The sequence below is a fragment of the Cnephaeus nilssonii genome (genome assembly GCF_951640355.1).
Source record: "Cnephaeus nilssonii genome assembly, chromosome: 3".
In the NCBI taxonomy this organism is placed as follows: Eukaryota; Metazoa; Chordata; class Mammalia; order Chiroptera; family Vespertilionidae; genus Cnephaeus; species Cnephaeus nilssonii.
In genome coordinates, this window is record NC_137074.1 from 57,460,249 (window position 1) to 57,485,191 (window position 24,943).

Consider the following 24,943-nt stretch of genomic DNA (forward strand, 5'->3'; position numbering starts at 1 on the left):
GGGAGAGGAAAGGGCTGGGCTTGTGGGCTTGTCTTTGGAGGGTCTGGAGTGCTGTCTGTTGGCTTAAAAGTGTGGCCGCTGGGGGTGAGCTGCTATTAGTTTGCATCTGATTTCCTCTAGGCTGGGCTGTGACTCACCATTGGGGCTGGAGCTCCAGACATTTTGGGGGGCTCTACTGCAACCACATCCTGTTGTGCTGGAAGTTTATTTCACACTGGAGCCACAGGGTAGCTGTCCAGGTGGCCCCTTAACTGCTGGCCTCACCAAATCACCCACCCTGTGCAGCTGGGTCCAGAAGGTCTGCCTTCTCTCCCCCCTCCTGTGGCAGGAGGAAGCTTCAGGCAGAGCCTGCTGCTTGGGGTGAGGGGATGAGGTGACACAGGGCTTGGGGAACCGAGAGAGAGGAGGTGCGAGTGCTGCTGGGAGCCTGAGGCAGGCAATTCCTGCACTTAAACACACAAGTACGTTTTCTACATGCATGGGTGGGCAGGGACTTTGGGAGATGTGGCACTCGTCAAAATTACCTCAAAATAGAAAACTCATGAGCAAAACCAACTAAATGCTTTTGTTTTTAACATGCTCTCATTGTGGGTTAGCTGCACCTAGGGGACTGGAAGTGACATTTCCATGGATCCCTTGTGCTGCTTTTTTATGTTCTTTTCTTTGCCCTGAAAGGAAATGGTATTTCCCTCCTCCCTTCTCTGCCTCCACCCCACCTCTGAGAGATTCTCCCTACTTAGGGGAAACCTCAGCACTTAATAAAGTGAGGAGAAGAGTACAAAAGATCCACTGGATCCACTTCAGCTTTTTGCGTTCTCTTGCCTTCCTCCCACTGGTTTTCTCCAACCAGGGCTGGCGTACTAGCTAGAAACATTCTTCACCAGTAATTCTGCCCATTGACATCAGCATCTACGTCCTTCTCTTTTTCCACTCTGAGCAGGCAGCCCTGAGCTTCCCTGGCCGCCCCGAGTCACAGCCTCCTCTAAACTCTTTGCATGTGTACCTTCTATATTTGGCCTGTGGCTGAAGGCCTTGTTGGCTTGTGGCCTGAGATTTCGCTGCCTGCTAATTACCCATGTATATCCCTGCACATTGTAGTTGACCTTGGGAATGGGCAGGGTGGTGAAATGTTTCTGAGGCTAGGAAATCCGTGTTAAGGGTACAATCCCGGGGTGTGGGATTCCTACTCTTGCCTAGGGAATTTATTCCCGGTGGAGCAATTGAGTCACTACTCTTACCTCTTACTCCCGTGCAAGATAGGTCATAGTGAACTTGGAGGAGAGAAACTGGTCTCTTGGCAAGGCCACTAGATGGAGAGAAGTGAAGTGGGAGGTGTGGGCCTTGCCCTGGCTGAGGGTCTGCATGTCTCCTTTTTCCCCTGCAGCCCTGGCCCGCCACCGCTACATGAAGCAGGCTCAGGCCCTAGGCCCTCAGATGATGGAAAAACCCCTCTACTGGGGGGCGGACAGGAGCTCTCAGTTTTCATCTTATCCAATGAACCAGCTGCTTCAGCGAGGTAAACTTGGCCAGAGATTTAGGGTGGGAGAGGGCAGAGGGCAAGAGTAGGAGCACGGGCTACCTCAGGGCTTTCCTGACCAGTACGGTGGGTATCTTTATGACCGAGGATGGGAGGGGATGCATGCAAACTAAATAATGTGGCATTTTGGTGCCCCGGCTCCGAGGAGCATTCTGTGAGCCAACTTTTCTGCATGTTCTTACCCTTGTTCCCATACAGATTTGTCCCTGCGATCCAGCCTCCCACAGATGCCAGTGGCCCAGCCCACCACCCACCCTCCCATCACTAACGGTGTCCTAGAGTATTTGGAGAAAGAGCTGCGGAACCTCAACCCCGCCCAGCCCCTACCCCCTACCCTCAAAGCCATCTCTGGCCAACCCTGCAGCATGCTGTCCTCCCTGGGCTCCGAGGTCGTGGAACGCAGAATCATCCGCCTGCCCCCACTGAGAGACCTGCCATCTTCTCTGATGACCAGCAACTCCTCCCACCAGCATTGGCTCGCTCCAGTTCCCCCTGGAGCCTGGGATCTGAGGGAGGAGAGGAGGCAGCACCACCACTCTGGCTTCCACCAGGAGCTGCAGGACCGGCAGCCTAGGCACTGGGCGTTGGAAGGAAGGGAGCTGGACCGGCTTCGGAGCGGAAGGCACCGCAGCTCCAGGCCGAACACATCACCCATGCCCTGGTCAGACCGGGATAGCCTCAGCGACATCCCTTCGTCCAGTGAGGACCGCCGGCGGTCCGCCCACCTGCCTCTCAGGAGCCGCCACCCAGACAGACCCCGCAGGCCCAGCCCCCGGGAGAGCGTGCACAGGCCCCAGAGGCGCAGGCCCCGCAGCTACTCCCCTCCCCTGCCCTCGGGCCTCAGTTCTTGGAGCTCAGAGGAGGAGAAGGAGAGGCCACCCCGGAGCTGGGGGGCCCGCCGCCGCCGCTCCCGCTCCCCAAACTGGCCCGAGGAGAAGCCACCCAGCTACCGCTCACTGGATGTCATCCCAGGCAAGAATGGCAGGAAAAAAGGGAATGTGGAGAGGCGCTCGGTGAGCCTGGGGCATCCTGCTGAGGGTAGGGCATGGGCAGAAAGAACCCTTCAGCCAGGCTTGGCCACAGCTGACACGGGCCACCTCACAGGCCACCGCTAAGGCCAGCTCTTCCCTGTTTTGCACGGCTAGCCCCGTGGGCTCGGTGAGACACCCCTTACAAGCTAGAAGGGACCTAGTGAGTACCGAGGGCAGGGGAGGTGCTGGATGCTTACAGAGGGCTTTCTCATCCTCAGGTCCCCCCATTTCACAGATGAGGAAATGAGGCTCAGAATCATTAAGCTCCAAGTGAGTAGTGGAGCTAGAACTTGAACACTGGTCTTGATGGCTAAGGCTTTTACTTCCTGTCACAGCTGCTTTGCTTTACTTAGCAACTGTATTTCCATACCCCAAATTAGAACACCTGGCCCGACAGAGGATGTATGTGCTACTCTAGGTGCCTCAAGTTAGTTGTAGTCAAGGAGAGGCCCCTGAGCCCTCCCCTGCCACCTTCCTGGGAAAGGACCATTGAACTGATTTGGAAATATATATATATATATATATATATATATGTGTGTGTGTGTGTGTGTGTGTGTGTGTGTATATATATATATACACACACACACACACACACACACACACACACACACATACACACAAACATATCATTACTTTAGTATTCAATGATCAGGCAGGGTTGCCACGAGGTATGAGTGAGCTTTCCAGCCTAAAAGGGATGCAAAGAGGGATCGATGTAGGCCTTTTGGGCCTCTGAATAAGACCTTTTTTTTTTTTTTTTAAAGAAAAAGTGACTTTGAAAACTTATTTTATAATTAATATTCCCAAATTATGGTATTCTTTTAGTGTTGTCACTTTGCAAAGTTAAGCTTTCGTTGCTCAAAAAATATTTCTTATCTCCCTTCAGAACTGACTTAGAAGCTACCCACAAAACTACATTTCTCTTTTGACCAGAATCTTTTCCTGTTTCAGTTCTGTTGAGATAAAGGGATATGAAGTAAGCTCTGAGAGAAGTTGCCAGAGTAGAGGGATATTATAGGAACAAGAGTTTTAGTCTCTTATGCACTCTGAAGGATTCAACTCTCATTTGGAAATGCAGGTTCTGCTATAATTGGTTTAAAATCCAGTTACATGCATGGAGTGTGCAAAGGAGCAGGCACCTTATGAGAGCCACAGTGCTGGTCTTTCTAGGGGGGAACCTTGGTCAGAAAGTGAAGAAGGTAGCAAAGGCCTGCAGGCATTTCTGAAATGATCAGTGACAAGTATGTCATACTCTCACAGATGTCCTATGAGAGAGGCAACGACCAGTAATAATGAAAATTAGTAGTATCCTAAGTGATACTGAGCTCTGGACATTTATGCTACATCTCTTTTCATCCTTACAACACCCTGTGAGATTTGTACTACTGTCTTCATTTTACATTGGATACAACTCTTCCTTCCATGTTACCAGTAAGAAAATCACATCCTGACAGAAACCACAGAATCGGTTAGAGCTAGGACAAATGCTGTTACTTTAATTAGATAGTGACTAAACTGTCTCTTAACTTCATTTCAGCAAAGAAATGCAATTTCAAAGCCAGTTTTTGGCCCCAAATCCAAACCCCATTTTCTTTTAAGTATCTTCTTGTCTTTATTTTCTTCTCTTTAAGTAAAATTATGAGGTTTCTTGTAAGTTAGAGAAAGGTAAAAGAAACACCAATTATGTTCCAGATAATGGGGTAAGCCCTTTTCAATGCTTATTTCATACTAGAGTCCCGATGCACGAAATTCGTGCAAGGGGCTCGGCTCTCGCAGCCCCGGCTGCCTTGCGGCCCCACGACCCTGCTGCCCCCGCCCACTGGTCATTCTGGAAGGTCATTCTGGAAAGTCATTCTGGAAGGTGTTCTACCCGTCCAGTCTAATTAGCATATTAGCTCTTTATTATATAGGGCTAGAGACCCGATGCATGAAATTCGAGCAAGAGTAGGCCTTCCTTCCCCCGGCTGCAGGCACCAGCTTCCCTCTGGCACCCAGGACCCGGGCTTCCCTCGCAGCCCCAGCTTCGTCCGGAAGGACATCCAATCTAATTAGCATATTACGCTTTTGTTATTATAGATAATCCTTAAAAATAATCCTTAAAAAGCTCCGTGAGGCTCAGTGAGATTAAGGCACATGTCCAAAGTCACACCGTCGGTAGGGAGTGAAGCCAGAATTAGAACAGTCCTCTGACTCAGACCTGTGCCCTTTTCAGTCATGTTGTGTGGGGCAGTCATGTTTTCTGATGATTTTATTTCTTCATTTTCTGAAAGCTTCCTTTATCATTCAGATGTACACACCAATAATCCAGATGTACCCCCAAGCAGCCCATGTTTTTTATTGTAAGCTTACTGGTGAGCGGCAGAGATTTCGCTGAAGGTCATTTTAAAAGCCTTCATTGTTTTGGATGTCTCTGAGTTTATCTCCCAAAGAGTATCATTTTACTTTAGTCACGTCCCACTGTCCACTCATATTCTGAGTGATCAGAGGCCCAGGACCGAAACTTGATTTGGGAGATTGGTTGGTCTAAAGGGCACAGTGTTTTGTGTGTAACTTGAATTTTGAATGCTTTTAGTGGGACCGAAGTCTTTTTCTTTTCTCCTCTGCTTGGTGGGGCTGGATGCTTTCCACACACCTCCCTGGCCTCTGAAGTCTTTGAAGCTTGCAGCTAACTTCAGAAGTTATAATACAATTGGGCCACTAGATGGTGATCTTTGATTATGTATAACGTGGAGGTTTGTTTACTCCTTGAGTTGATAAGACTTATCACTGTTTTCTTAAACCAGGCTTTCAACAGTTTTCCTTCACTATAACTTTTTTACAGAATACTTATTAAAAATACTTTATTAATATTCAGAGCAATATAAATTTTAAAAAATCTTTTGGTATACATGGAATCTTCTCTCTCAAGACTAATGTGTAACAAGTAGTTAGCAACAGACAAGGGCTTTCATGTAAATGATCGCATGGGAATGTAAAACAGGTAAGAACTGTTCTCTGCACAGTGTCCAAGAGAAAAGGGAAGTTCTGTTGAGGAATCTCCCATTTGACGCCAGAACTAGGGCACTAGCTAAGATCTCATTTTAGGTCCACCAAAGGCTGCAACCTCAGAAATATGAGAAGCAGTAGTCACACAGAGCTTTAAAACCCAGGGGTTTCAGACTGAGTGGCCCCTCTGCTCTGGTCTCCTTCAAATTGATTATCTTTCTTTCCAATCCGCCCTATCAGAAAGGGCTCCTCAAGCCATTTCCTGTTTGTTCCAAACTTGGCCTGTACGTACTCATTCTACAACCTGTTCTGAGAGAAAACTAATGCATCCTTTCCTCTCTAAGCTAAACTCAAACTTTCTATAGAGAATCCAGGATTGTTTGTTTTGGTTTTTGTTACTCTTTGACTTAATAAAAAAAAATTATTTTAGAGCAGGATATTTCATCTTCTCCTTTCAATAAAATGTCTATTCCTTGATAATGTCTAGATTTTTCTTCAGCAAACCCTGGAAAAGTTCCCTTTGTGCCACTTTGTTGCTTTCCTTTGTGTCAGAGAGCATTCATCCCATAGCTTTTTTATTAGAAACCATGTGCCTAAAACTCACTTTCCTGACAAACTGGAAACACAAAATTTCTAAGAGTATATACAATGCATTTTGAACAATATGTTTTGGGACAGATACCGTATCTTGCCATTTCAAATAAGAAAGGTTACATTCATGTACTACAGCTGTAGATATTCAAAACCTAAGTAAAACAATCCCCTACAATACAAAGTTAGAGAAATATAAGGAATGTAAACCATAGTCCTTGCCCTTATAGAGCAAGTTGAAAAGCCAAAAGACCAAATGGTGTCTGAAGAAAGGGCACTGACTTTGGTCAGGAAGAGGTAATTAGTTGATCTTTGAAAAATAACTTCAGAGAAATACTAAAATATGAAGCTAAACTTTTAAGACAAGGGTTGAGAAAGAATAGTTCAGGAGTATATACATAAGAAAGGGAGACTGGGCCATATCATGAATGAATGGGAGAGAGACTGATGAATGGAACAAGGTACCTTTTTTTTTTTTTTTCAGTCTAAGGGAGGCTTGAAGATGTTAAAAATCAAAAAGGTAGAGTGAATAAGACTTCAAGAAATTTTCAGAAATTAAAGATGTTTGGGAAGGCTCCAGAGAGGTAGGAAAGAAGAGAAAGCTAACCCAGGAAGAAAGGCTGGCTTCATGAAGAGTTAAATATTTTTTGGATTCAGATCTGCTGTCCCAGCAGCCACCACTCACCTAGATTTTCACCTAAATCAAAAACACCTTATGTATTATATGCATAGAAAACAAAACCCAGCTGAGTCGATTTTTCTGTTCTTCTATTCCTCAGGAGAAAGACAGCTCCCATAGTGGAAGGAGTGTGGTCATTTAGTCACCGGATGCAGCACTACTTCTGTGGTGACTCTCGGCTCCTGCACATCGTCAATATCACCTACACTTCCAGGTGACTTGGGAAGGACACTGCAAGTCTGTATCTTACAACTTTTGGCTTAGATTCTGAGAATCAAATAGAAGAATTTTAAAAGCAAGAGTTTTAGGAATTAATGACTTGGTTTTAGCCTTGGTTCACACTCTCTGAATATTTAGATAGTCTCTGACTTGTAATGGGCCCAAATGAGATGTGATTCCTCAAGAACTTAATTGCCTGAGTCCTCAACTAGGAACCATGGCCAGAACCATGGCCATTCTCAAAGGGAGAACTCAGGAATCTTTAAGAATAAAGTCAAACATGTGTCAGGAGCAGGAAATCTATGGAGTATGATAGGAAAATTTCCATGGGTACTTCTCTCTATAGCATATGTAGAGAGTCCCTCCCACCTTGCTGCCCCCGTGCCCAGTCCCAAGTGCCCCTGAGGGCCCAGGAAGAGATGGCACAGGAAATACTCCCAACAGAGTGCTCTCTTATGAGCCATTTATTCCAAGTGTAGCAGAAAAGCAGTTTTGTACCAGCTTGTTTTCCTGTTGTTTGTTTTATGTTTTTGCTTATATCTAATTTATATTTTTGTATATATGTATCCATTAAAATCACTTTAAATGTTTCTTGGGAACAACAGAGTATATAAGTAAGAAGAAATAAAATATACTGGCGTGAGGATTCTGCCCCAAATAAATACCTACTTTGGTGCATTTGACTGGATGAGGCCTTCTTCCCCACTCAAGCTCAGAGAAGAGCCAGGGCAGCCTGAGGAGTCCTGGAGCCGCCTTTCTCCTGGCACCCCTCAGTCCTCACAAGCAGAACCTTCCAGGCAGGTTTTGCCACTCAGAACCCCAGAAGGAGGGGCTGTACCTTCTCTATAATAAGCTCTACCACTCGCTCCTGTTTTCCCCAGAACCCTTGGTGGCTTCATGAATCCATTTGTGCTTGATGTAGAGACCCTCCTGGAGAAGACTGGAAGGATGTGGCCTGTGAGAAGGTGTGTGTGTGTGTGTGTGTGTGTGTGTGTTCCTCAACAGTATCTTTATGTGTATTGCCCCAAGCTCAATGTAGGTCCTATTGTGTTGACATAACCATTTCCCCCCTAGTCTCATTAATTCTATGTTGGAAAAATAAGCTAAATGCCAGCTTTGGGCAAAGGTGTCTTGGCATTTTTTCATTTACATAATGTAATTGAGTGTAAATTAGCAGAAAAAAAAATTTTAATAGGTAATGAATACATCAAATTCAGTAGGTGCGGGACTTCTGGTCAGGGTAAGATGGCATAGATTTTTTTTCCCTGCTCCTTCTTGCTTAGCACAACTTTATAAATCCTGAAAGTGGCACAAGAAATAAGCAAAGGGAAAGTGTGAATGGTGCTAAAAAGAAGACAAGCTGGTTTGGGAACTCAGGACCAGAAGAACAACACAAAAGGCAGGTCATCTTGTGTCCCTCAATCAATAGCAGATGGTCACCCAGACCTGGCATTTTCTGACTTTCCACCTAGCAATAAAAGGTATCTCAGCTCATTCGTCCCCTGGATCTAGTAGAAGACCCTCTGACGACCTCAGGGGAAGAAGCAGCTGGGAGCCTTGCCAAAAATAGGGTATGCATTTTCCTTCCCTGTTGGGCCTGAGAATCCTCTTTTCCATGGAGAGATACTGAGGTAGGTAGGAGGAACCAGTAAGAGTGAACCAAGGAAAGCAGCTGGCCCAAGTGGGAAAGTCTCTTTGTTCCCAAGGTTTGGAGACTTTCCTTCCCTGCTCAGAGACACTAGGGCTGACTGGTGGAACCAGAAAAAAAGCACCTGTCAGTTAGAAGCCCTGTAGCTACCAGCCTGGTCCCAGAAGTCACTTTGTCTCCATGGAACTGAGACTCGCCTCGCTGGCTGAGAAACCTGTATAGCTAGAGGGTACCAATAGAAGGATTCCTCCACACCCCTCCCACACCAAGATATACTAGTATCTAGCAATCCAGTCAGAGAAAATTCCTCCTACACACTCAGGCAGCATTAACAGAGACCAGCACAAGCCCCAGCAGTATTGGGTACATCAGACAGACCAAATAACACCACAAAGACTCTGAAAATGAAACCGCCATGGGGATGTACAAGAGTAGGCTAATAATCATATGCTAAACCTAAGTAAAGTAACTCCCTGTAAAATAAAATATTTAAGTAGGACCCAGAGTATCTGAATGTGATAGACAAAATGTCTAGCATAACAAGAAAATCACAACTTGAATGAAAAAATGAAATCAACTGCTGCCAACACTAAGATAAATCAAATGTTGGAGTTATCTGATGAGAATTGGAAGGCTGACATTATAAAATGCTACAATTACAAATTCTCTTAAATGAAAAAATAGAAAATCTCCCAAAAGAAATAGAAGTTTATGAAAAAGAAACAAATAGAAATTAGAGACCTGAAAAATACAACAGAAATAAAAACTCACTGGGTTTCCCTGGCCAGTTTTGTTCAGTGGTTAGAGCATCTAACCATGGACCAAAGGATTTCAGGTTCAATTCCTAGTCAAGGGAATTGGTTCAGGTTCTATCCCCAACTGAGGCAACCAATTGATGTGTCTCTCTCATGTCAATGTTTCTCTCTCTCTCTTTGCCTCTTCCCTCCCTTCTACTCTCTCTAAAAGTCAATGGGAAAAAATATCCTCAGGTGAGGATTAAAAAACAAAAACCTTGCTGGATGGGCTCAGTAGTAATATGGAGATGACGGAGGATAGACTTAGTGACCTTGAGGACAGAACAATAGATTTCACCCAGTTTTAACAATAGAGAGAAAACAGACTAGAAAAAGAAAAGAACAGAGCCTTAGGACAAAAAATATCCAACATTTATATTATTGGTGTCTTAGAAAATAGAGAAGAAAGAGTGGGAATGAATGAGCATTTGAAGAAATAATGGCTGAAAACTTCTCAAATATGATGAATGATATCAACCTAGAGAGCCAAGAAGTGGAATTAACTCTAAACAGGATAAACCCAAAGAATTCATGCCAAGACACATCATAAGTTTTTGAAAACTAAAGACAAGAAAAACATCCTGAAAGCAGCCAGAGAAAACCAATACATTCCTTGTAGGGAAACACCAATTTCGATGGATTTCTTATGTGAAATCATGAAGGAGAAATGACAAAATATTTTTAAGTGCTAAATGGAAAGAATTGGTGACCTACAGTTCTATATCTAGCAAAACTATCAGAATGAAGGGAAAATAAAAAAAACAGATGAATGAAAACTAAAAGATTTTGTGACTAGCAAAACTACCCTTGAAAGATTGGCTAAAGGAAATTCTTCAAAAAGAAGGAAACTTTGAGCACCAGGAAGCAAAAAGAAACAATAGAAAGAGCAGAAGCATGAGTCCATACAATAGACAGTTCTTTTCCTTATGGATTTTATGTCATATTCAAATATTAAAACAAAAATTATAATACCATCTAATATTATAAACAATGAAATTTAAAGGTGGGAATGTAAAGGGACCTAAATGGAAGTGAGGTTTCAATACTTCATTTGAAGTGGTAAATGGTGATACCAGTACATAGTTATAAGTAGTACCCAGAGCAATCACTATGAAACCTATGCAGAGACAAATTCAAAAGTGCTATAAAAAAAATCAAATAATCCATACAAGTAATCAGAAAGATAAAGAGATAACAGAACAACAAGAACCAAAAGAAACATATGGAAAATAAATGATAAAATAGCATCCTAAAGTGCAAGCATATCAATAATTAACTTAAATGTAAGTGGTCTAAATACACCAATCAAAAGATAGAGATTGGCAGAGTAGATTAAAAAATAAAACCCACCCAACTATAGGCTGCATATAAGAAACTCATTTCAAATTCATACACTGGTAGGTTGAAAGTAAAAGGATGGGGATTAATATCTCATAAAGTAGACTTCAAAGAAAATTATCAGAGACAAAAAGGGACATTATCTGATGAATCAAAAAGGATCAATCTGCTAGGAAGACACAATATACTAATGTGTAAAAATTAAACCACAAAGCCTCAAATACATGTAGCAACAACTGATAAAGCTGAAAGAAGAAAGAGAATTCTATTATCATAGTTGGAAATGTTAACACCTCTTCCATCCAGCAACTCATAGAACTATTAGGAAAAATATCAAAAGGATATAGATGATCTGAATGAAAAAATCAATCAACAGGATCTAATTAACATATATGTAACAGATCATCCAAAAATAGCAGAATACATTTTTTCTCAATTGCCTGTAAAACATTTATCAAATAGAAAAACAAACCCATAAAACAAACCTTGACAAATGTAGAATAATTGAAATCATGCAGAGTGTGAGCTTTGACTATAATGGAATAAAACTGGAAATCTATAACAAAGACAACAGAAAACTCTCAAAACACTTAGAAATAAAACAACACATAAATAATTATGGGTCAAAGAAATCTAAAGGGAAATAAAAAGTACTTCATAGAACTAAATACAAATGAAAACACAACATATCAAAGCTGGTGGGATGCAGCTAAAGCAGTGCTGAGAGGGAAATTTATAGCACTAAAATCTATCCTAATATATAAAGAGCCAGGTGCCGTCATGACCGAATGGACGACCAGTCACCCTGAAGTGCATGGAGCACCTCTTGGTCACCCCCCAGCCCCTGAGCCGCTCACCATGGCGGGGAGATGGTGGCAGGCAGGACTGTGGACTGTTGAGTGGTGGTGGCGGCGGTGGGCTGCTTCTCGGGGCGGCAGCAAGCTTAGCGGAGCAGTCACCGGGCAGGGGAGTTTTGCGGAGCTACGTGGAGCAGTCACCTGGCGGCAGTGAATTTCGTGGAGCAATCGTGGGGTGGGGGAGTTTCGCAAAGCAGTCACGGGGTGGGGGGAGCCTCACAGAGCAGTGGCGGGGTGGGGGGATTTTTGCGGAGCATCCAGCAGTGAGCTTCACAGGGCGGCAGCAAGCTTTACAGAGCAGTCAAGGGGCAGGGGAGCCTCATGGAGCAGTCGTGGGGAGGGGGGAATTTTGTGAAGCAGTCGAGGGGCAGGGGGAGCATCTCGGAGCAGTCATGGGGCGGGTGGAATTTCACAGAGCAGGCGGGTGGGGGGATACTCGCGGAACAGTCGCAGGGTGGGGGGTTTTGCGGAGCAGTCGTGGGGCCACGAACATCGTGGAGCGTCCTGGTGCGGGGAGCTTCACGTAGTGTCGCAGGGCGGCAGAGGCCAGCGACTGAGGCCAGGCTAGGCCTAGGGACCTTAACCATGCATGATTTCATGCGTGCTGGGCCTCTAGTAATAATAAAATGGTAATATGCTAATTAGACCAGAAGTCTTCCACATGCCCTCGGGCGGCCCGAGGGAAGCCAGCCCAGGTCCTGAGTGCCTGCGGGCAGCTGGAAGGAAGCAGCCTGGGTCCCAGGTGCCTGCAGGCAGCCAGAGGAGGGAAGTAGCCCAGGTCCCGGGTGCTGGAGGGAAGCCAGTGCCGGCAGCTGGGGGAAGGAAGGCCTACTCTTGAACAAATTTTCATGCATCAGGCCTCTAGTGCTTACATAAAAAATGAGGACAAGTATCATATCAATAACTTAAGTTCTTACCTTATGAAACTAGAAAATCAAGCAAAAGGAATCTATCATAATAATAAAAGGCTAATATGCAAATGGTTGTCACACCATGACGCCATAATGACCTAAGGCTGCATGGTACCTGGCGGGGGCGGGGAACCTTAGGCCGCACTCCCTGCCTGGCGGGGCTTGACGGGGGATCTCAGGCTGCACCCCCCGCCCAGTGGGGCTTGATGGGGGTGGGGCCGACTGGGTCTGGGTCTCGTGCGATTTCGAGGCGTGTGCGGGTGGGTGGGGACTTGACTCTGGGTCCTGCGGCATGCCCCAGACTCTGACAGGAGGGAGATTTTCATGTACATTTTACTAATTTTCTTTCATCTCTGACACGTCTATTATAGAGAAAGGGCAAATAGCAATATTAAAATAATTCCCTTTTAATGTGCACAAATTTCGTGCATCGGTGGGGGTCCCTCGGCCTGGCCAGCACCCTCTCGCAATCTGGGAGCCCTCAGGGGATGTCGGACTGCCAGTTTTGGCCCGATCCCCGCAGACCAGGTCGAAAGACCCCCACTGGTGCACAAATCCATGCACCGGGCCTCTAATATATATATATATAATAGAGAAATATGCTAATTAACCGAGACGCCATAATGGGTCGACTGGACAGGAGAGATTGCACGCTAGCGTCGGGGATGGGGCGGCAGGGGCCTCCGCGTGTCTTCACTGGGGGAGGGCCTGATCAGCAGTGGCCGCAGCTGCTTCTAGGGCTGGAGAGGGAGGCAGGGCCGGACCGGCGACTTGAGGGTGGGTGGTGGGCTTCTAGTGAAATAATAAAGATAAGAGCATAAAATAACATTGGACATAGAAAAACAAAAAACAAAAATAAAGGAAACAAGAAGCTGGTTCTTCAAAATATCAATAAAATTGAGAAACTTCTAGAAAGACTGATAAAAATAGAACACAAATCACCAGTATTAGGAATGAAATAGGAGATATCATTCCAGATACTAAAGACATTAAAAAAAATAAGGGAGGGAGTGCTACTACAAACAACTTTATGCTGATATTACAACTTAGAAGAAATAGAACAATTCCTTAAGTACCAGAAACTGCCAAATTTTAACTAAATTAGACAATCTGAATAGTTCTATAATCATTAAGGAAATGGAATTTTTAATTGAAAAACTCTCCAAAATGAAATTTCAAGGCCCATATAATCTCACTAGAGAGAGATCTAGCAACTCTCTAAAGGGTAATTAACACTAACTTGACATAATCTGTTCCATACAATAGAAGAGGAGGAAATACTTCGCAACTCATTCAGGAAGCCAGTGCAAAGCCAAACAAAGACATTACAAAAAAACAAAACTACAAACATCCCTCCTGAACTTAGTTGCAAAAATCCTTAACAGAATACTACCAATATTTTAATATATAAAAATAATTATACACCATAAATAAGTAGGATTTATTTCAGGTATGCAAGGCTGGTCCTCAGAATAGTCAAAACAATCTTGAAAAATTAAATTGGAGGACTCATACCTTCCAATTTTAAAAATGTACTATAAAGCTACAGTACTTAAGATAGTGTGGTACTGACATAAAAATAGACATATTGATCAATAGAACAGAGTTAAGACTCCAGAAATAAGTCCTTATATTTATGGTAAATAGAGTTTTGACAAAAGTGTTTAGACATTTCAATGGGGGAAAGATAATTTATTTTACAAATGATGCTGAGTCATTTTATCCATATGCAAAAAGATGGATTTAGACCCTTCCTACCATTTATAAACAATTTAAAATGGATAATAGGTCTAAATGTAAGAGCTAAAACTATAAAACATGTAGAGAAAAGCATGTCCTTGGATTAGGTAAAGAGTTACCAATAGCATTATCTTTAAGAGAAAAAAATTTTAAATTGGACTTCATAAAAATGCAAACCTTATGCACTTCAAAAGACACCATAAAGGAAATGAAAACACAAGCCACAAACCATATTTCTGATGAAATACTTATAACCAGAATATATAAGAAAATCTTACAACTCAATAAGACAACTCAATTTTTAAAAAATAGGCAAGATTTGAATAGAGATTTCACCAAAGAAAACAAAGATGACTAATAACATGAAAAGATGCCTTTTATCGTATCACTAGAAGCCCGGTGCACGAAATTCGTGCACGGCGGGGGATTGTCCCTCAGCCCAGCCTGTACCGTCTCCAATCTGGGACTCCTGGAGGGATGTCCAACTGCCCGTTTAGGCCCGATCCTGGTGGGATCAGGCCTAAATGGGCAGTCGGACATCCCTCTCACAATCCAGGACTGCTGTCTCCCAACTGCTTGCCTGCCTGCCTTCCTGATTGCCCCTAACTGCTTCTGCCTGCCAGCCTGATCACCCCCTAACCACTCCGCTGCCAGCCTGGTTGATGCTTAACTGCTCCCCTGCCAGCCTGTTTGCCCCCAACTTCCCTCCTCTGCCGGCCTGGTCACCCCTAACTGCCCTCTCCTGCAGGGTTGATCACCTCCAACTGCCCTCCCTTGCAAGCCTGGTCCCTCACAACTGCCCTCCCTTGCAGGCCTGGTCCCTCACAACTGCCCTCCCTTGCAGGCCGGGTGCCTCCCAACTGCCCTCTCCTGCTGGCCATCTTGTAGTGGCCATCTTGTGTCCACATGGGGGCAGGATCTTTGACCACATGGGGGCAGACATATTGTGTGTTGGAGTGATGGTCAATCTGCATATTACTCTTTTATTAGATAGGATAGAGGCCTGGTGCATGGGTGGGGGCCAGCTGGTTTGCCCTGAAGGGTGTCCCGGATCAGGGTGGGGTTCCCTTGGGGTGTGGAGTGGCCTGAGTGAGGGGCCTGTGGTGGTTTGCAGGCCGGCCATGCCCCCTGGCAACCCAAGTGGAGGCCCTGGTATCTGGAATTTATTTTCCTTCTACAATTGAAACTTTGTAGCCTGGAGCGGAGCCAAGCCTGCTGCTCCCTCCGGGGCAGCAGCCATTTCTGTGGCAGTTAATTTACCTTCTACAATTGAAACTTTGTAGCCTTAAGCGGGTGAGCCTGGCCAGGGTGTGCGGAAAGCTTTGCTTCCCCTGTTGCCGCCGGCAACCCTGGCCTGCTCTCTCAAGCTCCATTCTGCTGCCATTTGTTTGAATTTGTTTACCTTCTATAATTGAAACTTTGTAGCTTGAGTGGAGGCTTAGGCCTGCAACGGCTATCAGAAAGCTTGGCTTGCTCTGTTACCTGGGAAACCTTGCTCTCTGTGGCTGTAGCCATCTTGGATGGGGTTAATTTGCATACTTGCCCTGATTGGCTGGTGGGCGTGGCTTGGCTGATGGGTGTGGCTCATGTAGCGGAGTGGTGGTTAATTTGCAATTACCATTTTATTAGAGAGGATTAGTTATTAGAAAAATACAAATTAAAATCACAATAAGATATCACTTTACACCGACTAGAAATGAAAATAAAAGAGACAAAAAATAATAACTGATAGCATAGATGCAGAGAAATGAGAATCCTCATAATTGTTGATGAAAATGTAAAAATGATGTAGCCACTTTGAAAAGCCTTTCGACAATTAAAAACAAACACCCACATTAAACATAAATTTACTATATGACATAGGAATTTTACTCCCTTGTTATCTACCCAAGAAGAATATTATATGCACATAAAAGATTTGTACATGAATGTTCATAGTAGCCTTATTTATAATAACTTTAAAAAGCAGGGAAGAAATCTCAATTTCCATCAATTGGTGAATGGATGAACAAAATGTGGTATATCTATAATAGTAAAGAACAAATAACTGATACATGCTACATGTGGATGAACTTCAAGAACATTATACAAAGTGAAAGAAGCCAGATGTAAAAGACCACATATTGTGTGATTCTATTTATATGAAACTAGAGGCCCGGTGCATGAAAATTCATGCACTGGAGTGGGTGGGGGGGGGGTCCCTCAGCCCGGCATGGCCCCTCTCACAGTTCGGGAGCCCTCAGGGGCGGGAGGCGACCCGGCGATCAGGGGAAGGCGATGCCCCATCACACCTCTGCTGCTGCCACTGCAAGTAGCGCAAGCCTCAGCCGGCTCTGGTTACCTGAGCCTTGGGCGGCCCTGGGTGGCTGGGCAGCCAACATCCGAGGCTTGCCTGTGCCTCAGGCCGGCCCTGGGTGGCTGGGGGGCTAAGGGGACTGGGGGATTCCGGAGGCAGGTGCGCAGAGCAGTTAGGCCCACCTGGGGGCAGGTCCAGCCTTGCTGTGTCTGCTGCCCCGGCAGGGCGGAGGGGACTGGGCACCACCATCTTGTGGCTGTGGGCGCCATCATCTTTGAGGGCGGGGCAGTCAATTAGCATATTCCCTCCTTATTGGCTGTGGGCACCGCCAACTTTGTGATGGCATGAGGGTCAATTAGCATATTCCCTCTTTATTAGATAGGATGTCCAGAAAAGACAAATCTATAGAGACAGTAGATTAGTGGTGGCCTGGGACTGGGGCGGGAAGAAATTCATTGCAAATGGGTAAGAGGTGATGGAGATTTTCTAAAATTGAATATGACGATTGTCGCACAACTTTTTTTAGTAAATTTACTAAAAATCATTAAGTTGTAAATTTATGGGTGTAATCTATGATACATCTATACCTCAATAAAAATCTTAAGTATACTAGATGAATATCATCCCCAAGTGTATTCTGTGCATACATATATAATGAGTGATTGAAATCCTTTCAAAATGTGTTCATATGAATGCTAGTTTTAATTAAAATGCCTTTTTCTACTTGACTTTAACATAAGGAAGGAAATTGAAATGAAAGTAAAGGTTTTGTTAAACTTCAAATCTTTCAAGAGATTTTGTCTTATAAAAGAGCTCTCCCAGATTATCAAAAAAGACAAAGGAGTTGGAGTTACTGTGTTTTAAAACCCCAGGTTTCAAATGGACTTCCTGCTGACAGAGAGAGAGAGAGAGAGAAAATGTTAGAAATTCTCATATTTCCTCCAATCTCTCTGCTCCTTACCTCCCACCTCAGTCTTGTTGTCAAAGTAAACAAATTTCTCAGTATATTTATTTTAGAAAACCTGAAAAAGATATTTTTTATTCAAGATTATTTTCCAACATCTAAAGAAGGGATACAAAGACTTCTGATAGTCATCTTAAAAATCAAAAGCTGTTCTAGTCTTTTATAATTCGGTAGAGTAAAATGTTGTGCTTTTCTTGGGGTAGAGTTCATGGAGAATAGAGTTTCATGGAAGATAGTGTTTATAGAGTTCATTTTAAGTTCAGCTACATCAAGATGCGAACTAGCCAGGCCTTGGACTTCCTTTCATTATCTCAAACGTATTTCACAATTTTTTACAAACAAAAAGATTTACATTTCAGGTAAGTCATTAGACTGTTTGACAGCACAAGTTTTAATTTCTTTACCTTGAATAGCAGGAAACTACAGCAAAGAAATTGTAGGTAAGATAGAATGTAGATGAGTTTTGTATTACTGGAGACCTCATCTGAACCTGAATTAGTAAATACAAACTTTATTTAGTCACTCTGATCAAGAATATACTGTACCCTCTAGATTTTATTATCAGAAAAAAAAATGATTTTCAGAATAGTGTCCAAATAAAAAAGGACTTTTAGGACCTTTTACTAATTTTGTTCAGTTTCTTTTAAAGTTAAAGTTGGTGCCCTTATTAAAGAGAGGCTCAAATTTCAGTTTACATATTTTATTCTTTATAGATGAGATATATTATTCTGTTTCTGTGTACATAAGTATTAGTTTTATCAAACTTTCTATTTATAAGGTGCTTTATAATCACATTCTCATACTTAGTATTGGTTTATATCTAACGCAACCTATTCATTCCCAAGTTCTTTATTTTAATTCATCACTTCATTATCACAAAGCTTTTGCAATAAGTTCTCATAAAGGCAATCTTCCTTGAGTTTGTTTATGTTTATGAAAGCTGTCAGTGGCCCTAAAATTTTGACCACATTTTGGTATAATTTTTGTTCCATTATCTTTCAGTATTAAATGTTGCTGTGGAAAAGACTGAGTACAATCTGTGGGGATTTTCTTTCTTTGCTTGTCTATAGATCTGTGGTTCTTAAAGTATAGTCCCGGGATCAGCAGCATCAGTATCACCTGGGAATTTGTTATGATGCAAATTCTTAGGCCCCATTTTACAGCTACTAAGTTAGAAATGTTGGGTATAGAATCCAGTAATATTTTAACAAATCAATTCAGAGTTTCTCATACACACTGAAGTTCAATAACTGGTTAATATTTAAATATTCATTTATTCTGCCTGAATACTTGAAGATTTCTTACTTTGAAATTCAGTGACCTGGTCAAGAGCCAATAAAGTAATGTAGGTAAACATGGTACTCACTACCTCCTACAACCACATCAAAATTACAACTAAAGCCCAGCCAGTGTGGCTCAGTGGTTGAATGTTGACCTATGAACCAGAAGGTCACGGTTCAATTCCCAGTCAGGGCATATGCCCAGGTTGTAGGCTTGATTCCCAATCAGGGTTGTGCAGGAGGCAGCCCATCAGTGATTCTCTCTCATCATTAATGTATCTATCTCTCCTTCCTTCCTCTCTGAAATCAATAAAAATTTATTTTTAAAAACACTTACAACTAAAATACAGAACAACCATCACTCAGGACCACCTGAAATATGGCTGAATGGAAGCCCTACAACTAGAGAATTAAAGAAGAAAGTACATTAAGACTGGTAGGAGGGATGGAGAAATGGAATGGACTGGTCCAACACCCACATGTGGTGTGTTCTTAATCAGGAGGGATATCTAGGATACAGAGGCCTCCCATGAGGAGCAAGGAGTCCCAACCCAAACCAGACCCCTAAGCCCAGGTTTCCAGTGCTGGGAAGAGAAGCCCCCATAACTTTGGGCTGTAAAAACCAGTGGGATTATGGCTGGATGACACAATTCTTAGAAACTCTAGCAGTTCCTCTTAAAGGGCCAACACATGGACTTCCTTGGACTAGCTTCCTCTGAACTCCAGTGCTAGGACAGTGGCTTGGGGAGATCCAGGGACATATGGGGAGGAACTGGATTGTCTGGCATCAGAGCAAGAACTCAGGGGTGGCTTTCTCCAGAAAAAGGGTGCTTGCAGAGGTCATTGTTCCTAGGCTGAGACCTCCCTCATCATCGCAGAGCTCACTGGAAGGTGCCATATCTGAGTCTCCATCAACCTGACTCACACTGTTTGCACCACCCGGGTGATTCCCTGAGACCCCACCCATCTAATTTGCAGCCCCACCCAAGCTGTTTGCAGTGTCTTTTCCATATGAATGGCATGTCCTGGTTCAGGCTTTAGAATTTCCTAAAATCTCTCAAACAAGCAGCAGCTGGCATCAGCATGCCCAATACCACTTAATAAGAGGCCCCAGGCTCAGCACTAGCAGCAGCCTGCCTTGCTTCACAGCTTGGCCTCTCCTGAGCACTTCCAAGCCCAACACAAGTAGCAGCCATCTGCAGATCACTCTGTAGCTCCTGATGGGTGGCCCTAAGCAAGGCACAGGTAGGGGATGACTTTGCACCCCCAGGGGGCCCCGGAGCCAGTGCATCTGGTAGACAGTTTCAGACAATGCCAGATTACAACTCTACACATCCACAAGTGACACAACTGAAGGGACAGATTCAGTGAGCAGCAAAGCCCCACTGAAGCAAGTCCTGCTCCATAGGGGTGTCTCCTGCACAGCAGCTCTTCCACTGTAGTCGCAACTGGTCCTCAGAGCCAATTGGCCTGGGGGCTCAATTCCTCCCAGTGATGCCAACAGCAATCACGGCTCAACTACAAGACTGTGCACACAGCCCACACAGGGGTGCACATGAGGCCCAGCTCAGGTGACTGGGGAGGCTGAGCCACTGGGCCCTACAGGACACCTACTACACAAGGCCACTCTACCAACTCATGTCCTTGGGGCAGGGATGGCTCAGTAGGTAATACATAACAAATCCACTCTAACATTCTCATCTCCCTAAATCTTTCTATTCCTTCCTCTACAAGTAAGAGGGTCATTATGTTTATCTGGATAAAGAAAACTTTGTGTGAAGCAAAGGCCCTTTGATGAGCATTTACATAGGACACAAATATTCTGACACTATGAGTTCATGCTGAGAGGTCCCTTCACATAACTCTTTCTCCAGAACAACCTGTTACCAGTCCTCATCTTATCCCTTTCATGTCCCTGACTGTCCTGACAAATCATTAGCCCAGATCTATGCCTTATAATAGAGCTGCTCTGCAGGCATCTCAACTCAGCATAGGCCAGAAGTGAATCCAATTTTCAGTCTACTAACAGCAAAAAGAGAAAATAAGTAGAACTCTACCAACTGCATGTGATAGTACATTGAGTCCAGAATCTCTGTTAAGTGCACCTGCATAATAATAAACTGACGTTTATTTTCTTCCATCTCCCGTCTAGTACACTCATAATTCAGTTCCATGTATATTCCTCAGGTTCTTGCTGATAAACATTAGTGCAATTTTGTAATTCTTGCCATGCAGCCCTCTTGCTCCCCAATTAGACTTGGCAATTGGCCCCATGGATGTTTTAGGATTTGTCTACAGTTATAGATATGAAGGCAATGAAGGAGAGTGGAGCAGGGCATGAGGAGAATTGGTACTCATTTGCCAGGAAAGCACCTCAAATGGGATCACTACAGGGTCTTTAAGCAAGGCAGGATCATCCTCAGTCATGGAGGGTAAAAGGCTTCTTTTGCTGTAACAGAGGCTCTGTGGTGTTTGAGTTAGCAGATACTTGGAGTCATCTGAATCCTTCCAGGGTGCCCATCCCAATTCTTGAGTCCCATTCTTTCCCATTTGATATCCTGTCCCCTTATCTTCCTCATTTTTCCCTGAATGTCTGTCCTCTTGTCTGTTTTTGTCTCTTTCTATTGCTCTTTTTTTTGTGTCTTTCTTTTAAGCAGTTCTGCTTTTCTCTCTGTATTTGCTCATCTGTCTTTTCTGCTGACCACTTTGTGTTACAGGATTCTAATTTTGACCCAGTGTAACTTTTGCTTATACAAAGTTGCCATGATGCCAACACCCTTACCCGCAACAACCTACACACCTTTCAGTTAAAGTGCCCTAACTCTCTGAACCTTTGTCTCAATTCTAAATTCTTGAGGGACTCTGATGGAACCACTTTGCCAAAGTCCACCCTTGGTCCAAACTCTAAGGATGACAGGGTTACTTAGTATCTAGGACTTCCCCTTTTCTGGGTTGTGGCTGGAGATTTTCTCTAAGAGAAGGATTTAAGTAGGGAGGATCCAGTCCTATCATAGTGTCCTTCTTGCTCTGCCTCAATATGCCATTACTTCTTCAAGGCCTTTGCACTCTTTACAGTCTTGACAGTCAGGCAAGTAAGTGAGGTAAGTTTGCACACAGGTAAGGTAGATTATGCATCTTTGTTTTTCCAGCACCTAACTTAGTGAATGGCATATAGTAGAACTCAAACGTGCATTTGGATAAACAGTAGCTCTCTTAAAAAACTGGAGATGTTAGCCAACCACATGGTTAGAGTATAAGCCTTCATTTGTGATGTCGTTGCCCCAAACATCTAATGTTACCTGTATTAACAGATGTGTATTGTTTGGAGAAAGGCTGATCCTAGTTCTTCTGGTCAGACCACTTCTGGAATGTTGTATTTGGCTCTAGATATCACATATGAAGAGGGATTCTGATCTACTGGTGCATTTCAGACAAAAGGTATTTTTCAGAAGAGGAAACACAGGGTAGTACAAGGAGAGTACGGCCTGTGAGGAGCAGCTGAAGAAACTGAGAATCTTTAGCCTGATGAATTCTTACTGGGGAGGAGAGGTGAAAGCTCTCCACAAATAGCAAACAGTCTGCAACATGAAAGAGGGGGTTACACTTATTCTTGTTAGCTAGAAAGAAAAGAACCAAGGTGGTAGGAGGTTTCAGAGAAGAAGCTGTAGTTGGGTGTACGTAAGAATTCCCTAAACTAGTGTTCTGCAGAATACTACACCATGTTAGGCTAGACTAAATGTTACCGTGTAGCTGGAAGCTGTGAGGATTAGGCAATTGTGGCATATTGTGTGCAAAGAGGCAAAGGGCAGTATATGACAGTGGTTGGCAAACTTATTATTCAACAGAGTGGCAAACCGCGGCTTGCGAGCCGCATGTGGCTCGCGAGCCGCGGTTTGCCGACCACTGGGCTATACAAAGTGTTTTTACTGCAGTATTTCTCAGAATCTTTAATATACAAATGTTAAGTAAAAGATATAATATGCCCCGTCCCCCAAATATATTTGTCCATACAAACTTTTATTCACCGAGCACTGTTAACATCTGTTCAAACAATATTTCATTGACCAGATTGAGTTAAAGCTGCTCTGGTTCACATCAAGATACAGCATCTGGGGAAACTGATGGTGCTGCTGTCACTTCAGTACCTCTGAAACCTCGGTCACTAAAACTAAAGTATATGATGTTTGGGAAACTGGAGCAACTTCTCTTACTTGTTATGTTGACAGTGTGAGATGTAACATAGTTCTAAATGAGAATAATGGGCCCAAACCAATAAAAATGAGGCTCTCTCGTACAGTGGTTCTGAACTTTTTTCCCTAGCAATACATTGTAATGATATTCCCATTTCTGTCCAAGGATTCGTTTATTATGTACAAGGTAATATTTCTCACCTTTTCATTAACACAGAAACAAACAAACAAACAACCCTCATGTTCTACCCTCATGTCCTCCTCCCCGCCCCCCCCCCCCCCCCCGCCGCCCCCTGATTGTGCTAGGATCCTCAGATGGAACCATTCCCCTACATTGAGCATCACCGTTTTAGAAGCTCGAACCTATAGTATTAATATTACTTTTTAATAAGGAAGAAATTCCCAGGCCTAAGTGAAAAAATGGTATTTAAAAATTGTGAGGAAAGTAAGACAAGAAAAATTATCAAAATGAAGCCACTTATTTGAGGCTGAAGGGAATAAAATAAAAAAGGAAGATGGGTTCATAAAAATATTGCTGTTATTAAATATTTGTTGCAATAAGCAAGACATGATGTAATAATGAGAAAAAGTTGACCCAACAACATTGAAAGGACAGGGTTTCAAAATTATAATTAGTGTCTATACAGCTGTCCACAGGACATAAGCCAGAGCTGAAGCATTGTAGTCACTAAGAAGAATGTGCACTGCAGAAGAGGGACTCATCAGGATTTCCACAATTTATACCCATTCAGTATATCCAAATTATTCCCAGAACCAGATTACCAACGTGTACTATCTTTAATTTGATTTCCAAAGATCTATCAGTGCTGAGAAAGGGATGTTTGGGTTGGTGGATAAAATAGTGTAATTATAAGAAAGATGTATCTTCTCCTGTGTTAATAAAATGTCAGTCTGTTATTCTGTACTGAAAAATTTAAGGTTTTATCAAACTTGGATAGTTGATAAGCCAGACCCTAGACCAGATCACACCAGATATACCAATTCTTGGCCTTGTGAATAATTCAATTTCATTGCTTATGAAGAAACTTGAAATACCATCTCTCTCTTATTCTGCAATTTTGCCCCTAAATCAGCACCTCAAAAAGTGGGGTCTTCCGTTCTAAATAGCAGGTAAAGGAATTCCCACATAATGGTGCGTACTCACGGAGACTAATCTCAATTATACATTTGTGTTTTCTTGGCCATTTGGAGACACCAGGCTAGCTTCACCAACACAACACACGGTTTACTGAGTTCACTGATAGATGGGAAGACATGGAGTCTCAGGGGCCTCGCTCTTTAACGGACTGGAAAATACAGAACTGCCTCTATCATGGGAGAAAAGTGGAGGAGACCAGCTCATATGTGATGCCACCTCACTCCCCTAACCAAATGGGAGGGAAAAAAAAATGCTTGAAGTTCAGTGATGGCCAAGACCAGAGTCAGGAATCTGGAACTGAGCAGAGTCCCAGGAGTCATTAGAGCTTTGTGTTCTTGGTCTCCAGGTTTATTGTGTTCTCTTGGATATGGGGAATCTTCTTAGCTGCTGGCTCCTGAATATCCTCTGACTTTAAAGGAACATAGTAGTAGCCCATGATGGAGAAGATCAGGCAGACCAGCAGCAGGAGACAGGAAAACAAAGTGAATTCGACCCACTGCAGGAAGAAATATACGTAAGAAAAAAAAGATGGGGAAACCTAAAACTAAAGGGACCTTCAAAGGGCGAGAACTGAGGAGACTGACCCAGGCTCACCATTTAGGCAGAGGTTTGCTAGAGGAAGACTGGGTTCACTGATCTTTCCTCACATGAGTATATGGTGGATATTACTGATACTTACATATGTCTGTTTTTCTAGCAAAGTCTGTGTGCATCTAACTCATCT

The 24,943-nt window shown here is 43.5% G+C and overlaps 2 protein-coding genes across 9 annotated transcripts in view; one reads left to right on the top strand and one right to left on the bottom strand.

Annotated features, from left to right (window-relative positions):
* The window catches only part of ILDR1 (immunoglobulin like domain containing receptor 1), a 32,348-nt gene extending 24,646 nt beyond the window's left edge, over positions 1-7,702 (top strand). For 3 of the 7 annotated variants that reach the window (XM_079767284.1, XM_079767287.1, XM_079767288.1), the window contains 3 exons: positions 1,385-1,516; positions 1,736-2,550; positions 6,924-7,702. In XM_079767284.1, the coding sequence (XP_079623410.1) occupies positions 1,385-1,516; positions 1,736-2,550; positions 6,924-6,965 (989 nt within the window). In that variant the 3' untranslated portion in view covers positions 6,966-7,702. Of the gene's footprint in view, positions 1-1,384; positions 1,517-1,735; positions 2,964-6,923 lie in introns of those variants that run through there. The other 4 variants (XM_079767286.1, XM_079767289.1, XM_079767285.1 and 1 more) reach the window with 3 other exon arrangements.
* A 15,662-nt stretch (positions 7,703-23,364) lies between these two features.
* Positions 23,365-24,943, bottom strand: part of SLC15A2 (solute carrier family 15 member 2) — a 31,552-nt gene continuing 29,973 nt past the window's right edge. For both annotated transcript variants that reach the window (XM_079767115.1, XM_079767114.1), the window contains one exon: positions 23,365-24,715. In XM_079767115.1, the coding sequence (XP_079623241.1) occupies positions 24,539-24,715 (177 nt within the window). In that variant the 3' untranslated portion in view covers positions 23,365-24,538. The remainder of the gene's footprint in view (positions 24,716-24,943) is intronic.